The following is a 15913-nucleotide window of genomic DNA, read 5'->3' as shown; positions in this document are numbered from 1 at the left end:
AATACACAACTTTTTTATAATAAAAAAGTCTTTTAAAATACCTTGAAATCTCAATCCGCTCATTCTTCCGGGAAGCACTTGGGTGACATAATGTCACCGTGATATTAAATTTGGGCCACACAACACACATTGTCACATAACATCTGGGTCACACAACACATACAACACATCTGGGCCACACAACACAACACCTTTATGTGGTCCAGATTTAATGTCACGGTGATATTATGTCACCCAATATTTTCCATTCTTCCATTGCTGCATCAATACCAAAAATCTCGTATTACTAAAAAAAATATCAATGGATCCTTCAAAATTATTTCTTTTTGATATCGAAGCTTACAAAAGGCGGTCTGAAATCGAAGAGAGGTATATCGTCAAGCGGTTCTTCAGGGAGCGACGAAACCAAATAGAGGAACGATACACACCTCGTAGGGAGGAAGGGAGCGTAAGGAGGAAGAGAAGAATGGGAGAGAGAAAAGAAACAACAACCGACCCAAAATGGCCTTCCATCAAACCCAAAAACAATCTTCACATCACTCGCTTACGAGATTTCGATCTCTTCACGGTTACTTACTATTCATTCAACCCTTCTTCTTTTTCTTTTCCCAATTTTATCTGTGAATTATTCTTATTTTGATGATTTTTCCAGGTTCAGAATTTCTTTTCATCTTATGAATCAAAGGCATTCATTGAAACTGCTGAGGGAATTGGTTTTACTCATCAAGGAAGTTTAGGTCCAGCGAAAGGTGAAGCTTATAGAGATAATGATCGAATTTCGGTGAATGATCCTGTTCTTGCTGATTCTATTTGGGATTCTGGACTTAACAAGCTTTTTTCTGATATAAGAATTCGAGGGAAAGCTGCTGTAGGTTTGAATCCAAATATTAGATTATATAGGTTAGTTTTTTTGTTGCTCTATCTCTCTGATACAAAAGATTATTGTATAGTTCTATAAGGACCTGTTTGGATTAACTTAGTTGAGCTTATTTATTTGAGCACTTTTGAGACTGTTTGCGAGAGCTTACGATATATTAAGTTGTTTTCAACTTATTTCCGTAAGCTCTTTATGATAGCTCGTGAAAACAATTTATAGCTTGATTGAGAATAATTTGACTTTACTTAATCTTTTGTTATAGAAATAGCTTATGTGTAAGCACTTATATGATAAGTGTTTTTGCTATAAATTAGTTAAGGGTCTGTTTGGATTGACTTGTTTGGGTTTATCTACCGGTAGAAATTTTCCGAGACTGTTCAGGAGAACATATGAAAACAGTGTATAACATTATTCATAAGCTGTTTTCAGCTTATTTTCATAAACTCTCCAAGATAGCTTATGAAAACAGCTTGTAGCTTATACAAAAATATTTGAAGTCTATTTTATCCTTTGCTATATAAATAGCTTATACATAAGGGCTTATCATGATAAGTGCTTGTGCTATAAGCTACAAATAAGCTATTTATCCAAACAGGGGCTAAGTTGTTTATGCAAACAAGGTCTAAGTTTTCAGAATTCTATAGCTTTTCTTGAAACATTGCATATTCATTTATGCTGTCTTCTTAATCAATTGAAAACACATGATGTCTTTAAATTTGGTTTTATCAGAAAAAATTATATCACCTTCACCAATTGTCATGCATTTTTTGTATTTCAGGTACAAAGTTGGTCAACGGTTTGGACGACATATCGATGAGAGTAATGATCTTGGAGATGGAAAAAGAACTCGTTATACTTTGCTAGTTTATTTGAGTGGTGGACCTGGTGAAGTTAAATCCAAGGCTAAAAATGATTCCAGCAAACCTACAGATTCATCTTCTGATCGTTTAGTTGGAGGAGAAACAGTCTTCTATGGTTCAAGAAATAGCATTGTGGCTGAGGTAGATTTTAATTTTATTTTAGTGAAATATCAGTTGATGTTGCTTAATGCAAGTTTTGGGATGTCACTATTTGCTTGCTTTGGGTGTTGATACAATTTTGATTTTACAGGTTGCTCCCATTGAAGGGATGGCACTCTTGCACATTCATGGAGATAAATGCTTGTTACATGAAGCCAGAAATGTTACCAAAGGTGTAAAATATGTCTTTCGTTCGGATGTTGTATTTGCTTGAGGAGCAGTTAATGCCTTGTATCAAATTCTCTGGTATATTCTTCATCTGAAGGCTTATTCGTTAGCTTATAACATGAAAAGTTTTGTATTGTTCAGATCTTCGATGTTGTTAAATACTATGTTTGCGATTCTATGCTGCAGATAATTTACTGTTATAATTTTGCTGAATCTGGGTACTTAAATCAGCTGTACATTATTAAAAAGGGCAGTCTAGTATTATAATATAAAATTCCCGCTACTCAGAACATTTTTTTTTTTTTTTTTTGGTAGATAGACGAAATGGCAAAGCCATTATAAACTCACACACAGAAGTGGAGGTACCGGGGTTCGAACCCCGGTTATGGCATCCGGCCTAACAATTTCGGGCTCTGTTGTCAATAGCGGTCTAACGCGGCTGAAAACAGCCTAGCGCGTCAGAACGCGACCGAGTCGCGCGTTAGGCAAAAGCGGAACAAAAGCGGGTCAACGCGGGCGAAAAGCGGGTCACCGCGGGCAAAAAGCGGGTCAACGCGGGCAAAAAGCGGGTCAACAAAAAAATCTCATCAGAAACCACAAAATCTCATCTCTGTTCTCTGTTAATCATCCTTTTTTTTACAGTCAAAATGAAGAAGAAAGGGAAGAAGTGAAAGATTGATTAGAGATCTAGGAATTAATATGATCAAGATGAAGTCTAAATGTGAATGCAAAATAAAATTTTCTCATCTATATTAATACTAAATATATTTTTTTCATACTTTTTTAGTCCTTAATTAATAATATAATATTTAGTTTTAGTGTCCGCGTCATGTAAAAGCGCCTGCGTCGCGCCCGCTTACCGCGCCGCGTCAATTTTTGGGGTGGCCGCGCCGCGCCGCGTTTCCGCTTTGACAACTATTTCGGCATTTTGCCAGTTGAGCTAGGACTTCTGGATCGCTACTCAAAACATTATATGAGTATTTATATATTGTTCCGTTATATAGGAATTACTTTTATGGATACTTCAAGTTGAATATCATAGGAAGGGCAACCCGGTGCACTGAAGCTCCCGCATACGCAGGGTCCGGGAAGGGGTCCCACCATTTGGTGTATTGTACGCAGCCTTACCCTGTTTTTACACAAGAGGCTGTTTCCAGGATTGAATATCATAGGAAGCTGCTGTCTTTTTTTTACCCCTATGAAAAGTAGTGATGATATTTTTGTTATTTATGGACATCTGTTTGTAGGGATGTTTCTTGCTTGTTGATCCATCGCATCTACAATATCTCGATCTTTAATGTTACTTCTCAATTAGGATTTAACATTTTGCTGACACTTGTGAAATTTCTAATGTTGCTGCCTCTTGCGTCCTTCTTAGGTTAAAGTTTGTAGAACATAATTAGGTTAGTTCCATTTACCATACCCTGAACACTGCAAGACATTTTCCAACATGAAATTCCTGTAGATTTTAAACTACTGCAAACATTTTTAATCACTCTTCTCAAGTGTAAGATATCATTAAGCTGAGCCTTGACTAGAACTTCTCAAAATCTTGTTTGCAATTTGAAATACACATATTGTATGAATTCTGCATAGTCTTTAAGTTTTGGGGGCAAACATTAGTTTGTACACCCGTAATCATTCATAGAATTGAAGTGGCCCGAAGGCCGTCAACATTTAATAGAAGGCTGAATTCAAGTTCTCAACCCTTGATAAGAAAATGAAAGAAGCAAAGCATTACAAATTTGATGTCGATTTAATATTTGGAAAACAATATTAGAAGACCTCATGCTATTGTGCACAAATGAACAATGTTCATTTACCATTCTTGATATGAGGTATACAAGCATAATTACATTTATTTCAACATGAGTGGTAACAAGATCATTATGATAATATCGTATATAATTGTAGTGGTGCAAAGACAAAAAACAATCACGGCAAATTTGTCTCTAATGTTTCTCAATTCACAGCCCTGCAATTAAGTCTCACTTCTCCATTATCGGAGCCTCTTAGATTTCCGAGTTTCAACATTGAAGCTGCAAACTCTTTGAAAAACAAACTCTGATCTCTTGCAAATGCTTCAACAATCCATCTAGTTCTGTAATCACCAACAAGTGACTGGTCGGAAGAAAACACACCTTTTCCAGCTAGCAGTTGTTTGTAATAGTCATTATCAAACACTGATGCTGTTGAGTCCAGGAACTGTCCTGCGTTTTGGTTGTTGTTTGGTTTTGGGCACTTATTTTTTAGGTCTAGTGCAAATTCAGTGTTCAACCGTGGGTCAGTGTCATGAACAGAACTGAAATTATGTAGACGAGCCTCAAAGGAAGAACAATGTGAGAAACCCAGAGTGTGTCCTCCAGATAAAGTCACCATATCTTTAACTCCCAACCCTCTCTTAGCAAAGCTCTGAATGAGTTGGCCTACATTCAAGGTTGGGGCTGGTAAGTTGGCGGTATCAGATGCCTTTGATACCCTTCCATCTTTCCGTCCTTTTAGTACTTTCCAATATGGACCTCCAGACTGTCAGAGCAAATAGGGAGTGTTAATAAATAACTTATAAATATCAATACCCAGTATACTAAATAGCTTAGATAAAATTTCTTTGGTACTCAAGATTCGCATTTCTTAGTAGCGAGTGTCATATTGCATATAGAACTTATAAATATGTCGTTTTGAATGTATTTCTTAGTAGCGAGTGTTCATATTGCATATAGAAATTATAAATGCGCCGTTTTGAATTTCTGAGTATTATTAGCTAAATCTATATTAAGTGACTTGAATTCTTCTATGAAATATTTTATGAGATCGCCATACATATCTACTCTACATAGGCATATAGGATACAATTATTGGATAAAATGGCTTCCTAGAAGTATCAAAATTTTAGCAGGTCTAAACTAGTCTTAGATAGATATTACCATGGCAACCACATCTCTTGCTAAAAGAGCAAGTATATCAGCACAAGAAACAATGCCTGGGCAAGCCAATTCAAGCTTTGCTTTAGCTTCATCAATCACATAGAATGATCGAACTGAGATATTAGGAGGGCCGTCTTTCTCTGCTTGGTTAGTGGCAGTTGAATCCAGCAACACTGATGCATCGCATCCCTATCATTGAACATTAATCATTAGAAGATTACAAACCCATTGGTAAAAAAAACTATACGTAGCATATATGTGTGTGAGTGTGTGTTTTAAATGAGATTGAGAGATCATACATACCCTTATGAAACAGTCATGGAAGAACATCCTCAAAATACGGGCTGGGACTTTTGGGTCATGGATAGAAGCGGTTAGAACCGTCTCTGAAATGATTTTGTCCAATTGTGGACATGTTTGGTCATAGTAATGGGCATGAAGTTCAGCTTTGGATAATGCAAATATTGTAAAGAAGAGTAAAAGGATTGGAAAGGTGTTTTGTGCTAGCAGAGGAGCCATTTGATAAACCAGGTAATAGCTCGAGAACTGTAAAATGAGGATTGGATGAATTCATGGAAAGATGTATTAGGGTATATATAGAACTGAGGCGATCCATTTCAGCAAATAAAATACATGCTTAACTCAGATTATTGTACTTTGAAGCCACTCAAAGTTTGGAATATTAGCCTAGAAGTACAGAATTTGGAGTTCCCTTTGTTCTGCTTTAGGACCTTGCTAGTATATTAATCCACCAAGACTCATGTCTTCAGTAATAATCAACTAAAAGTACAGAACAATTTGATAGCGACTATGTCAAGGGCTTCATAATTGAGTCTATTATGCTTTATTAATTACTATTCATCATTGATTGAGAGGCTATCAAGGTTTTATTCAGGTGTACCGCAAAATAAAAGTACATTAAAAATGTTAGGTAGCATTTTGTTTCCAGAATTCTTCTGTCGATACATACCTTTCAGGATAGTTTAGTTGACGAGGGATGGAGTACAATATTGTGCACTGAAATTTGGGCGGTTTGGAGAAAAAACTAAAATAAACGACCATTGTTGTCACTTTACACCTTACCAAATTTGTTGCTCTGGTTGAGTGAATCGAAAATTGGTCAATAATTGCCTCCTCTTACAATTAAAAACAGGTTTAAATATAAGGGAAGTCCTAATGAATTTTGGCATTGGCCCCTATTTCTTGTTATTGTTTAAGTTCTTGCAAAATCAAATGTCTTTATTTTTAGTCATTGATGTTAACTTTTTGTTTAAAAAAATTACGTGTATATAAAAGGTCATGATATGTCACATTAACATCCAATGGGGGACTACCATGTGGTAGTGACGAAAAACAAAATACAAATTATTTACATGTACAAAAATAAAAGATCAAGAAAAAAACATTAATTTTCAATTTTCAACTTCGATTACTGCGTTCACAATTATATCATCATCATTCTAAAATAATAAAATTTGTGTCTAAATACTCCTCTCTTTTCCTTGAAATATTCTATTTTGTGGATACGTTTTTCTTGTAGTTAGGGGGTGTTCGAATCCAAACCGATCCAAATTAAAATCGTAAACCGATCGAAAAAAACCAAAAATCGCACAAAACCGAATATTATTGGATGTGTTTGGATGACATTTTGTAAAAACTGTGCGGATTGGATCGGATTTTGGATGGATTTTTCAAAACTTAACCAAACTGAACGATACCGCATACACATATTTTTATTTTTACAAGTATAATTATTATATTAAGATATTGTGTTTTTCTTTTTAATTCTTTTAATACTACATATGAGTTTAATTTAATCAGTTTTGATTCTATTTCATATGTTTCATAGATAATAAATCATTGTTATTCAGTACCGTTTATTTTTTATAAGACTATTATTAATAAAAAAAAGTTACAATTTGTAATTTGGATATCTAAAAATCGATCTAAATTAAACCACATTAATTTGGATCGGATCAGATCGATTTTTTAAAATTAATCATCCAAAACCAAACCAAACCACATATAATTTTATCTTTGGACCAGATGAATTTTTGCCTCAAAACTGATTCAAACCGGACCGCAAACACCCTTTCATCAATAATAATTGAATAGAGCAATTTACAAATTAAAAAAAAAAAGGGGGATCATAGCTTATCGACCACAAAACCCACACACATTACATTTATTTATTTATTTTTTGAACAACAAAATTTATTTAATAACCAGATCTCTGCTCAAGACGAACATAGACTGGTGATTGAGAGATTACATAAGAGAAATAATATTTGTACAACCATTTTGTGATAACCTTTGAACAACTTTCTCTTTCATATACTCACACGATGTTGTTATCTTCTCTCTTCTTTTTTCTCTCTATTGTTTTTAACCAATAAAAAAGAAAGACAATTACTACTAGCATATGAGTTTTAAGTGAGAGATGAATGCATCTATATACTCCCTCCGTTTCACAATACTTATCGTTTTTGAGAAAATTACACATATCAATAAATCAAATAAATTTTGTTATTTTTGATTAAGTTCATTGTGTTTTTTTTCTATAATATCTTTAATCATTTATTATATTATTTCTCTCTCTCTCTCTTTCTACAATAAATAAGTAAGGGTATTATTGACAAACCAATAACTAATTTATATTTTACATAAAGCAAAAATACTGTGATTTTTTTTTCTTTTCATTTTGTTAAGTTTAATATATTACTCCCTCCGTTACTAATTATAAACAAATTTCACTTTTTAAATTCATTCAATTAATAATGAATGTATATTATAATATGAACCACATATATCATTAATTGAATGAACTTAAAAAATCAAATTGTTTATAATTGGCAACGGAGGAAGTAGTTTAAAGTATAAATTTTCTTTATATATGGTCCCTCGTAAAATTTACATTCCCCATCCCCCAACCACTACACCATCCCTGAAAACATCTACATTGGATTGATCCATCAGAGTGAGGAGTAAGGAGCTGTTGCATATCATGTTTATGCAGTTTTTTGTGTTTCCCTACTTAAATTCCTGAACCTCAGTCTTTGGGATGCACATGCACTTATATAAAAGGCATTAGCCATCTTTTGATGAAACACAGCTAACATTCCTAGCCTTCCACACCTGCCAGTGCCACAGCTAACAAAACTATTGAGCTCCGTTAGTCATCAGTAATCACAAGTATTTGTACCATTGGTACTAAACAAGTTATAAATAAAATACTGAAGGCAGTATTTGTGTGTGCTACTAATTACTATTGTGCTTGCAGAGGTGCTTTAGATGTAATGTGTGTGTCATAGTGTGTGTTAAAATGTATAGGAAGCTGGTATGAGGAACATGGACTAGCAGGATGTGTAGACTTGTGATGCAAAGGAACATCCACAGTTTATGTCATGTAATTTATGATTTTCTTGTTACAATAGTACACAAGTTTATGGGCAATTCGTAGCATAAATGAAAATGAAAGGACGGAAGGAGTACTTTTTTGTGGTGACTAGAGTTTGAACCCCAAACCTTTCGTATATTATGTATTGTTTATATACCAACTGAGTTAACCTCACAAGGGGCCGACAGAGAGAGTATTTCATTTTACATACCTTTACCTTAATGATTTCACCACACATAATACTAATTACTCCATGCCTTGAGAAGGACAAAATATTTGGTTCACCCATAAACCTAACAGCACAGTCAACACGTGTACTGGGGCCAGCTTGGTTCCACACACGAGAGGGTCCCAAAAAATCATAGGGACACGTGCCATAATCCAGCACTCACGTGACCAAATCTCGTGGCCCAAGTTCAGCCACTCACCATGCTCCACGGACCCCTCACTTTCCCCACCCACATTTTTGTGGCCCACAAACAACACGTGCAGAAAGAAACTCACGTGACCTTTCTAATATCCCACTTTTCTAATGGCCACGCACACTGCTAGGTAGCAAAACCTCACACCGTCTTACTCCATCCGTTTTAAAATGAGTGTCGCTTTAGCCAAAAAAATTTGTTTCAAAATAAATGTCGCTTTCAGTTTCCAATGCAATAATAACCTTTTCTTTTCAATTGTACCCTCCAATTAATACTATGCACACTACTTCCAAAGTATTACTTTTAAAACTTACCAATAGTTAATAAGGATAATTTGGTAAAGTAGCCATTCTCTTTCTCTTAATCATTGCATTTCTTAATATGTGTGTAAACACCTAAAACGACACTCATTTTAAAACGGAGGGAGTAAGAGTTATCGGATAATTATAAGCCACTTCGCACGTGTAAACCGGACCCCGCATGGTGGGACGTTGCCTTTGACTCAAAAATTCAAATTTCTTTTTCAATATAAAACAAGAATTCACATTTTTATCGATGATATAAGATCATTGTTTAATAGAAAAGAGAAACAAAATAGCATGTTTTCTTATGGTTTATTTTTACATTACCTCTTAATGTATTAGAGGTAATTTATCCTTATAAAAGAAAACCCTTTTTTTTATATTTTTATATTTTTTTAACACATTTCATTATCATTTTCATATTAAAAACATTAAACTTCTTCATTTCCTTTGTTTGATATGTGATATTTATCTCATTCGTTTTAAAATCGAATTTTACTTGTCACTAGGGATATATTACAATTAATTACCATTTTTATCTCATGAACATCAAACTCCTCCGTCTCCTTTATTTAACTTGTGATTTTTCATCTCATTCATTCAGAATTGTATCCTACTTGTCTGACCTCATCTTATTCATTTTCCATGCTCACGATGACGCTTTTTTACATTTGCATTTTGAAAAACAAGTTTTTATTTTATTTTTATTCCTAATCAATTCATGTATTTTTTTTTCTATAATATTTTTAATAAACGATCATTTCATTATGTATATTTTTTAAAAAGTTTAGATGGTGGCACACCAAAGAGCATACTTTAACATTCAATAATAATTACTAACAAATGCATTTACATCAATGATTAAAGATGTCATCACCTATAAGCAGAAGTTGAACCCACAATATATAAAGCGACTATTTGACAATTTTTGTTAGAAATTTTGAATATTTTTTACTCTCAATAATAAATATGATAAACGAACTATAATAAATATTAAAGGCAGAAATAATAAAATCTAAAAGATAAATAGACAAACAAAGAAAGATTTCTTTAAAAACAAAAATTCAAGATGTGTTCTTTCGCATTGGCCAAAAACCAAAAAGACAAAATTCAGATAGACACAAGCTATCTCTGCTTTTCTATTCCAATTTTCCAAAAAAAAGATATTGACTAGCTTTTCTAACTTCTAAAGTCTAAGCACATTTTTCTACCAACTTAAACTTCAATTTGAAGGATTTGAAGAGGGAGATGATTCCAAATTTGCAGAAGAACAACCCATAAACTGCAACTCTTTCTTATCAAAGATATCCAAAGAAAAATCCCTTAGCATCTGAGTATTTGTAGCAGAAGATGAAGAAGTGGTAGCAGAACAACTAGTTGAAGTTGCTGAACTGAAACTAGGAGCCAAAGTAGACGAGGCATTGGAATTTGCATAAGCAGTAGAAGCATTTGAAGGTTCTTGTGGCGTTTGCATAGCAGATACAAAATCAGAAATAGGTCTTGTTTGCACATTGAAAAATGGTGCTGCAGGAATAGCCCAAAACTGTGGCTGATTCATTAAACTTGAATTTGGGAACATGAAAAATGGTCCTGTTGTATTAGACCCAACACCGTTACTTACAACAGGCCATAATGGAACTAAACCACCACCATTTTCACCACTACCACCACCACCGGAGGTGGTGGCACCGTATGCTGTTTGAGCAATTGGGGCTAATCCAGAACACATTGAAACTTGATCATTCAAGTCAACAAACTCACTGTTTGAAGCTCTTCTTCTTCTTTTCACCGGAGCATCTTCACCGTCCGGTCTCGCCGGAGATGATGTTGGAATCTTCAACGTACCTCCGACGGAAACAGCGATGGCCGGCACAGTTCCAGTGCCGGTAGCTTCGATGATAGAAGGTTCAGCTTGTTCTAGTAACCACCGGATTGTTTCTCCGTCGGATTTGTGACCTAGCTCCCTCGTCAGTTGAAAGATTCTGGCGGCGCATGTCGCCGGAATCCTGATTCTCCGACCACGTCCCTCCACCTTCGTGTGACGGTCTTTCGATGACCTCTTCGCCGCCGCCACTGTCATCGTTTGAACCGGCATCGGAATAAGGCTGTTGTTTTCCGTTTCCGTTAGCTCTTCTTTCATTACCGCCGCCGCAGGCTCCGTTGTCTCCGACGGAGATACTTCAGTATTGTCAGTGTTGTTTTCTTCACAGAAAACATCATCGCCGCCGTTAGGGTTCACTTCCATCCTAAACAAAAATTAACAAATAAAATAAAAATTTAACAAAGACCCATTAAAGAATGATCAAAACCCAGATGAAAAAAACGAAAAAGATTTCAAATTTACGAATTCAGAAAAGAAAAAGAAAAAAATCAATTTTTTTGGGGCCTACTTCGTGTTTTGTAAACAGAGTTTTTGATACGTTGACTGTGTTTGAAGCTTTCAGGTACTGCAAAAGATTAGTAAGACTAATTGAGAAATCGAAGAGGTTTTTGTTAATAAAAAATAAATAAAAAAGATAAATTTTGTTGATTGAGAGAAATAACAAACCCTAACAATGGTGGAGAGCCCCACATATCCGTGTGGAAGAGAGGGTCCCTCAGGATCAGTATTTATTTGCACAGTGAAATAGGATCAACGGCTGGATATACTTTTTACATTAGATTAATGGATGGGATGATGCCACGCAGTTACGTCTGGGTTTTACTCCTATTTTCCATTTCAAAATAAAAAGTATAATTCATAGTCAATAGTCGTAGGTGTCTTGATGGATAAAAAGGAACTTTGTTGAAAATTTTAAATGATACTAATAATCAATATACTTGAAAAAGAAGGAAAATTATGTTTCTTAATTGGGATGGTGTTTGAAGGTTGCGGGTTCCTCTAAAGGTTAAGAATTTAATATGGAGAATGTGCAGAGACTGGTTACCAACACGTGTTAGACTTTAAGATAAAACAGTGTATTGTTCCACTAATCGTGTCACTTGCAACAAATCGTTTGAAGATCTTAACGATGTTATTTTTTATTGTTCTTTTGCTGTGCAGGTGTAGCATAGAAGTGAAATTGGAGATACAATTAATAGTATGCGCAACGACACATCTTCAGCAACAGATGCAATATTCTCTACATTTCAGGAACTTTCGTGAGACAATTCCCAAAGGTTTGCAGCTTTCTTGTGGAGTTTATGGAAGCACCACAATCTAAAGCTATGGCAAGTAGTCACCGAAGCAGTACCAGACGTTATTGATCGTGCTTTTCATTTAATCTAATATTGGAGTTTGGCCAACACCCCTCATATGGCAGCTAAGAGGCCGCATGTACCTCCACAACACACACTTACTACATCTACCTCAAGTGCAGCTAGTGTTATTGTCTCTCCCACAGTTCAGAACAACGAAGTTACTTCAGGTATGACTGAAATTTGTTGGCAAAAACCACAACATGGTCATTTTAAATGTAACGTAGATGCCTCTTTTTCGGATCAATTCAATAGAACAAGGATATGTATTTGTATCCGTGATGACGAAGGTGTTTTTGTGCTTGCTAAAGTGATCCTGGTTACCCATGTGTGTCCTATTCCATTGGGGGGAAGCCTTAGGTCTCTTTTATACGCATGAATGGTTTGGGTGGCATGGGTTTTGACAGTGTTAATTTCTTTTTGGATTCCAAGTCTGCTACTGATGCGTTCAATGGTCGTTGCGTTGACATCACAGAGTTGGGTCAGGTTCTCTCTGCATGTCGCCGTCTCTTCAACACCAAGTTTACCAACTATAAGGTCGAGTTTACTCAAAGACAAGCCAATGAGGCAACTCACCATTTAGCGGGGGGTGGCGCATATTAGCTAGTCTCATTATCTATACTTATGTACCTCGTTGTATTGAACAAATTATTGGTAATGAAATGCTATAAGCATCCTTCTTTAAAAAAAATGTTAGTGGTTGTAAAAAAAGAGACAAATGTTAGTAATCAATTTCTTAAGAAAAGATAAATGTTTTTTGAAATAGAAATGATAGTAGCGGATATTGGACCCTAAATCTTAAGTGTGTGTGTACACACACACCTAAGATTTAGGGTCCAGTTTAAGTGTGTGTGTACTTTTCTAAAGGTCTTAGATTCGATTTTTATCGGTACAAATTTAAGTGTGTTATTTTAACTTATTCGAAAAAACAATAATCAAGTTTTTTAATGATATTTCAAGCCACTTTTTAATTTTTTGTCCTTGATAAAAAAGTACATACCAATTTATGATAATTAGCTAAACAAGAAAAGAAATGTTAGAGTCCCATCCCATTCATTCAATGCTGATGATGATATGTTGGTGTTTTATATTGGAAAGTTTGCTGCTCTCTGATAGGTTTTTGGAAGTTCACGGTTCTATCGAGTAGTAAAAATATCGATTCATAAGGAATTAAAGTAATTACCGATCTATTTTTCTTACTTTTGATTAGCTGAAAATGAATAGAGTAATGGTGTTTTAGATTAAAGTTCAGATATTAAAAAACGTCATGGGATTGAAGTTTTCATCAAAATGTTAAATCCTAATCATTCTCTATCTATTTCTCTATTCTATAATGAATTCATTCCTAAGGACAAGGTGTTCGTTGGTATTTCATGTTTCCTCTAAGAATACATGAATGTATCTCAACAATAATCAAGCATATCCGCATGGTTTATTATCATCGAGACCCTTTGAGTGCAACCTTATTGTCCCAAAATTCACAGAACTTTTATCATGTTTTGTTTATCTTGTCTAATCTCATTTGATCCAATATCAAACTTCATCTCCCAGTTCTTCGTTTGAAATTCGATATAAAACTTTAATAATGATGAAAAGATTAGAAAATAGATTCATATGAAAAAGAGTCTAGACTTGTGTTGATTAGGATTCATTCATTAAAAAAAACTATTACAACAATCCCAAGACTAGAGAAATCTACTCACCCATGATCATAGTTGGCAAGAGATTAAAATGTAAAGACATGAAAGTAAAAGGCATAAAAGTAAATGACTTTTTTTTTTGTTTGAGAAATAAAAGTAAATGACTTGAAATGTAAAGAACATGAAAATAAAAGACAGAATGTAAAGAGCTGAAAAATAAAGAACAAAAACTTACCCTATGACTTCACTACCTCTCGACCGAACTCCATATTAATAGGGCTGGACTTTTAACAATAAAAAAAATAACATAAAAAATATTTTGAACATATTTAGTTATTTTCAATTAAAATAATAAGATAAAATCGCACAAAAATGATAATATATAAAGAGATTTAAGCAAATTAGGTGCATCCATGTTATTTTCCAGATTTGGGTGTTATGAGTAAATCCATGTCATGAGTAATCCAACGTGATGATTTTGGCCATGCATTCACTGGGCCAATTACCTTGGGCTTGAACACTAATTTGTGGTTGGGCTTTTAGGAATGGGTTTGTTCCTTGAAAATTGCTGTTTACACTTTGCACAAAGTTAAGAAACACCATGGAATGATAAATTTAACCCCAATTTCCTTCAGCAGTTAACTATCGTCGGTTAAAATTTATCGGTAGTTAACTGTTGATGAAGTTATTTTAGTGGTGTTTCCTAAACTCCTTTGATGTGGGAACACCAATAATCTTGTTCCTTACATGCCGTCCCATCTGTTTTGAAATCTTGTGCCAACTTTCATATTGTATGAGACATGTCACTACTAGATACACATGTTTAGATAGACAAAATGACAACAATCTTTGAAAATTCACTTACAAGTAATAATTCAACACTCATTTAACTTTTACCCTCTCCAATGGTTTTTTTTTTTAGAAATGATATTTTGACAACCACTTTTTGACAATTTTTGGACAACTTTCTCTCTCATACTCACATGATGTTGTTATCCTCTCTCTTCCTTTTTCTCTCTCCATTGTTTTTGACCAATAAGAAGTGAGAAAAACAAGGTTGTCAACAAAGTTGTCATTAAATGGATGTCAAAATATCATTACTCTTTTTTTTTTCTTGATCAACTCTCCAATGATTTTTCATTCAACACTCTACCCACCACTTTTTATTTCATATTCTTATTTAATTTTATATTTTTGTTTTTATGATTACATAAAATTACAATTATCGATTATAATTAAATTAAAATAATAAACATTTAACAATTTATTTTTTAGTTTTTTTGAAAGACAAAATTAATTTAAATAATTTATTTTTATTTTCTTAACTTAAAAATTCAATACAACAAACTAAGCACGCGGCACACAAATAACATAAAATGCAAGACAACAAACTAAGCACACAACACACAAGTAATTTAATTAGTACGATACAAATCATCTTCAATTACGAAACATTCCAAACTTTGTACATATGTGCTTCATCTCTTTGGAGTGACTTCATTAGCAACTGTCATGCCACCAGGAGTTATTTGTGCTGAAAATTCAGGAAATTCAGGTACACCAACACCGGGAAAATTTTCAATACCGATTGATATATAACCATTAAACGGGGGTGTTTGAGATAGATATCTCATCATAGATCCATAATATGGATGAAAGTTTGGAACAGAGGATGACTAGTTGAAATTTGGTGCAAAACCAAAATTAGGTATGTTTTGTGGACGTTGGTTGGAAATTGATTTGAATTTTGATAATTGTTGGGATTTTGGTAGTTAAATGGGTAATTAGACGAATTTTGGGTGTTGAAATGATTATTATTGGGATCCATTTCACTAAAAACAAGATTAAAACTTCACTTAGTTTGCTAATAGAAAGATAATAATAAGATTAAGATAGTGAAAAACTTGGTTTTTTTTCTGTGTCCAAA

At 34.2% G+C, this 15913-nt stretch overlaps 3 protein-coding genes across 7 annotated transcripts; 1 reads left to right on the top strand and 2 right to left on the bottom strand.

The window, feature by feature from the left end:
* Positions 1-254: 254 nt before the first annotated feature.
* Positions 255-3408, top strand: LOC146958500 (2-oxoglutarate (2OG) and Fe(II)-dependent oxygenase superfamily protein). 4 transcript variants are annotated; one of them, XM_085740019.1, is made up of 5 exons: positions 258-568; positions 653-900; positions 1656-1878; positions 1988-2142; positions 3107-3408. In XM_085740019.1, the coding sequence occupies exons 1-4, from the start codon at positions 302-304 to the stop codon at positions 2108-2110; spliced, it is 861 nt and encodes a 286-aa protein (XP_085596145.1). In that variant the 5' UTR covers positions 258-301; the 3' UTR covers positions 2111-2142; positions 3107-3408. The 4 variants fall into 4 exon arrangements, with proteins under 4 accessions (XP_085596146.1, XP_085596145.1, XP_085596144.1 ...); XM_085740018.1 differs by having other exon boundaries at positions 3069-3408; XM_085740020.1 differs by lacking the exon at positions 3107-3408 and having other exon boundaries at positions 255-568; positions 659-900; positions 1988-2277.
* A 450-nt stretch (positions 3409-3858) lies between these two features.
* On the bottom strand, positions 3859-5554 carry LOC146958499 (Peroxidase superfamily protein). The gene is made up of 3 exons (XM_085740016.1): positions 5292-5554; positions 4989-5177; positions 3859-4590 (listed from the first exon to the last, which is right to left on the bottom strand). Exons 1-3 carry the CDS (start codon positions 5505-5507, stop codon positions 4027-4029), a joined length of 969 nt encoding a protein of 322 aa, XP_085596142.1. The 5' UTR covers positions 5508-5554; the 3' UTR covers positions 3859-4026.
* Positions 5555-10154: 4600 nt separating this feature from the next.
* LOC146958498 (TCP family transcription factor) lies at positions 10155-11691 on the bottom strand. Of its 2 annotated transcripts, XM_085740015.1 has the most exons (3): positions 11658-11691; positions 11500-11556; positions 10155-11355 (listed from the first exon to the last, which is right to left on the bottom strand). In XM_085740015.1, the coding sequence occupies exon 3, from the start codon at positions 11352-11354 to the stop codon at positions 10332-10334; it is 1023 nt and encodes a 340-aa protein (XP_085596141.1). In that variant the 5' UTR covers position 11355; positions 11500-11556; positions 11658-11691; the 3' UTR covers positions 10155-10331. The 2 variants fall into 2 exon arrangements, with proteins under 2 accessions (XP_085596141.1, XP_085596139.1); XM_085740013.1 differs by lacking the exon at positions 11500-11556.
* Positions 11692-15913: the final 4222 nt, after the last annotated feature.

The sequence above is a fragment of the Medicago sativa genome, chromosome 1 (assembly GCF_051527215.1).
Source record: "Medicago sativa cultivar Bolivia chromosome 1, Bolivia_mono, whole genome shotgun sequence".
NCBI lineage: Eukaryota > Viridiplantae > Streptophyta > Magnoliopsida > Fabales > Fabaceae > Medicago > Medicago sativa.
Note: the sequence above shows the minus strand (reverse complement) of the source record. Positions and strands in the feature narration are given on the sequence as shown.

Excerpts from the sequence above, each read along its gene's own strand:
- LOC146958500 (XM_085740019.1), top strand. The coding sequence starts at position 302 with ATGGATCCTTCAAAATTATTTCTTTTTGATATCGAAGCTTACAAAAGG. Across the intron at positions 569-652 it reads GAGATTTCGATCTCTTCACG|GTTCAGAATTTCTTTTCATC; the intron begins GTTACTTACTAT and ends TGATTTTTCCAG. Across the intron at positions 1,879-1,987 it reads GAAATAGCATTGTGGCTGAG|GTTGCTCCCATTGAAGGGAT; the intron begins GTAGATTTTAAT and ends TTGATTTTACAG.
- LOC146958499 (XM_085740016.1), bottom strand. The coding sequence starts at position 5,507 with ATGGCTCCTCTGCTAGCACAAAACACCTTTCCAATCCTTTTACTCTTC. Across the intron at positions 5,178-5,291 it reads TCCATGACTGTTTCATAAGG|GGATGCGATGCATCAGTGTT; the intron begins GTATGTATGATC and ends GTTCAATGATAG. Across the intron at positions 4,591-4,988 it reads CAAGAGATGTGGTTGCCATG|TCTGGAGGTCCATATTGGAA; the intron begins GTAATATCTATC and ends TTGCTCTGACAG.
- LOC146958498 (XM_085740013.1), bottom strand. The coding sequence starts at position 11,683 with ATGTGGGGCTCTCCACCATTGTTAGG. Across the intron at positions 11,356-11,657 it reads GGCTCTCCACCATTGTTAGG|GATGGAAGTGAACCCTAACG; the intron begins GTTTGTTATTTC and ends ATTTTTGTTTAG.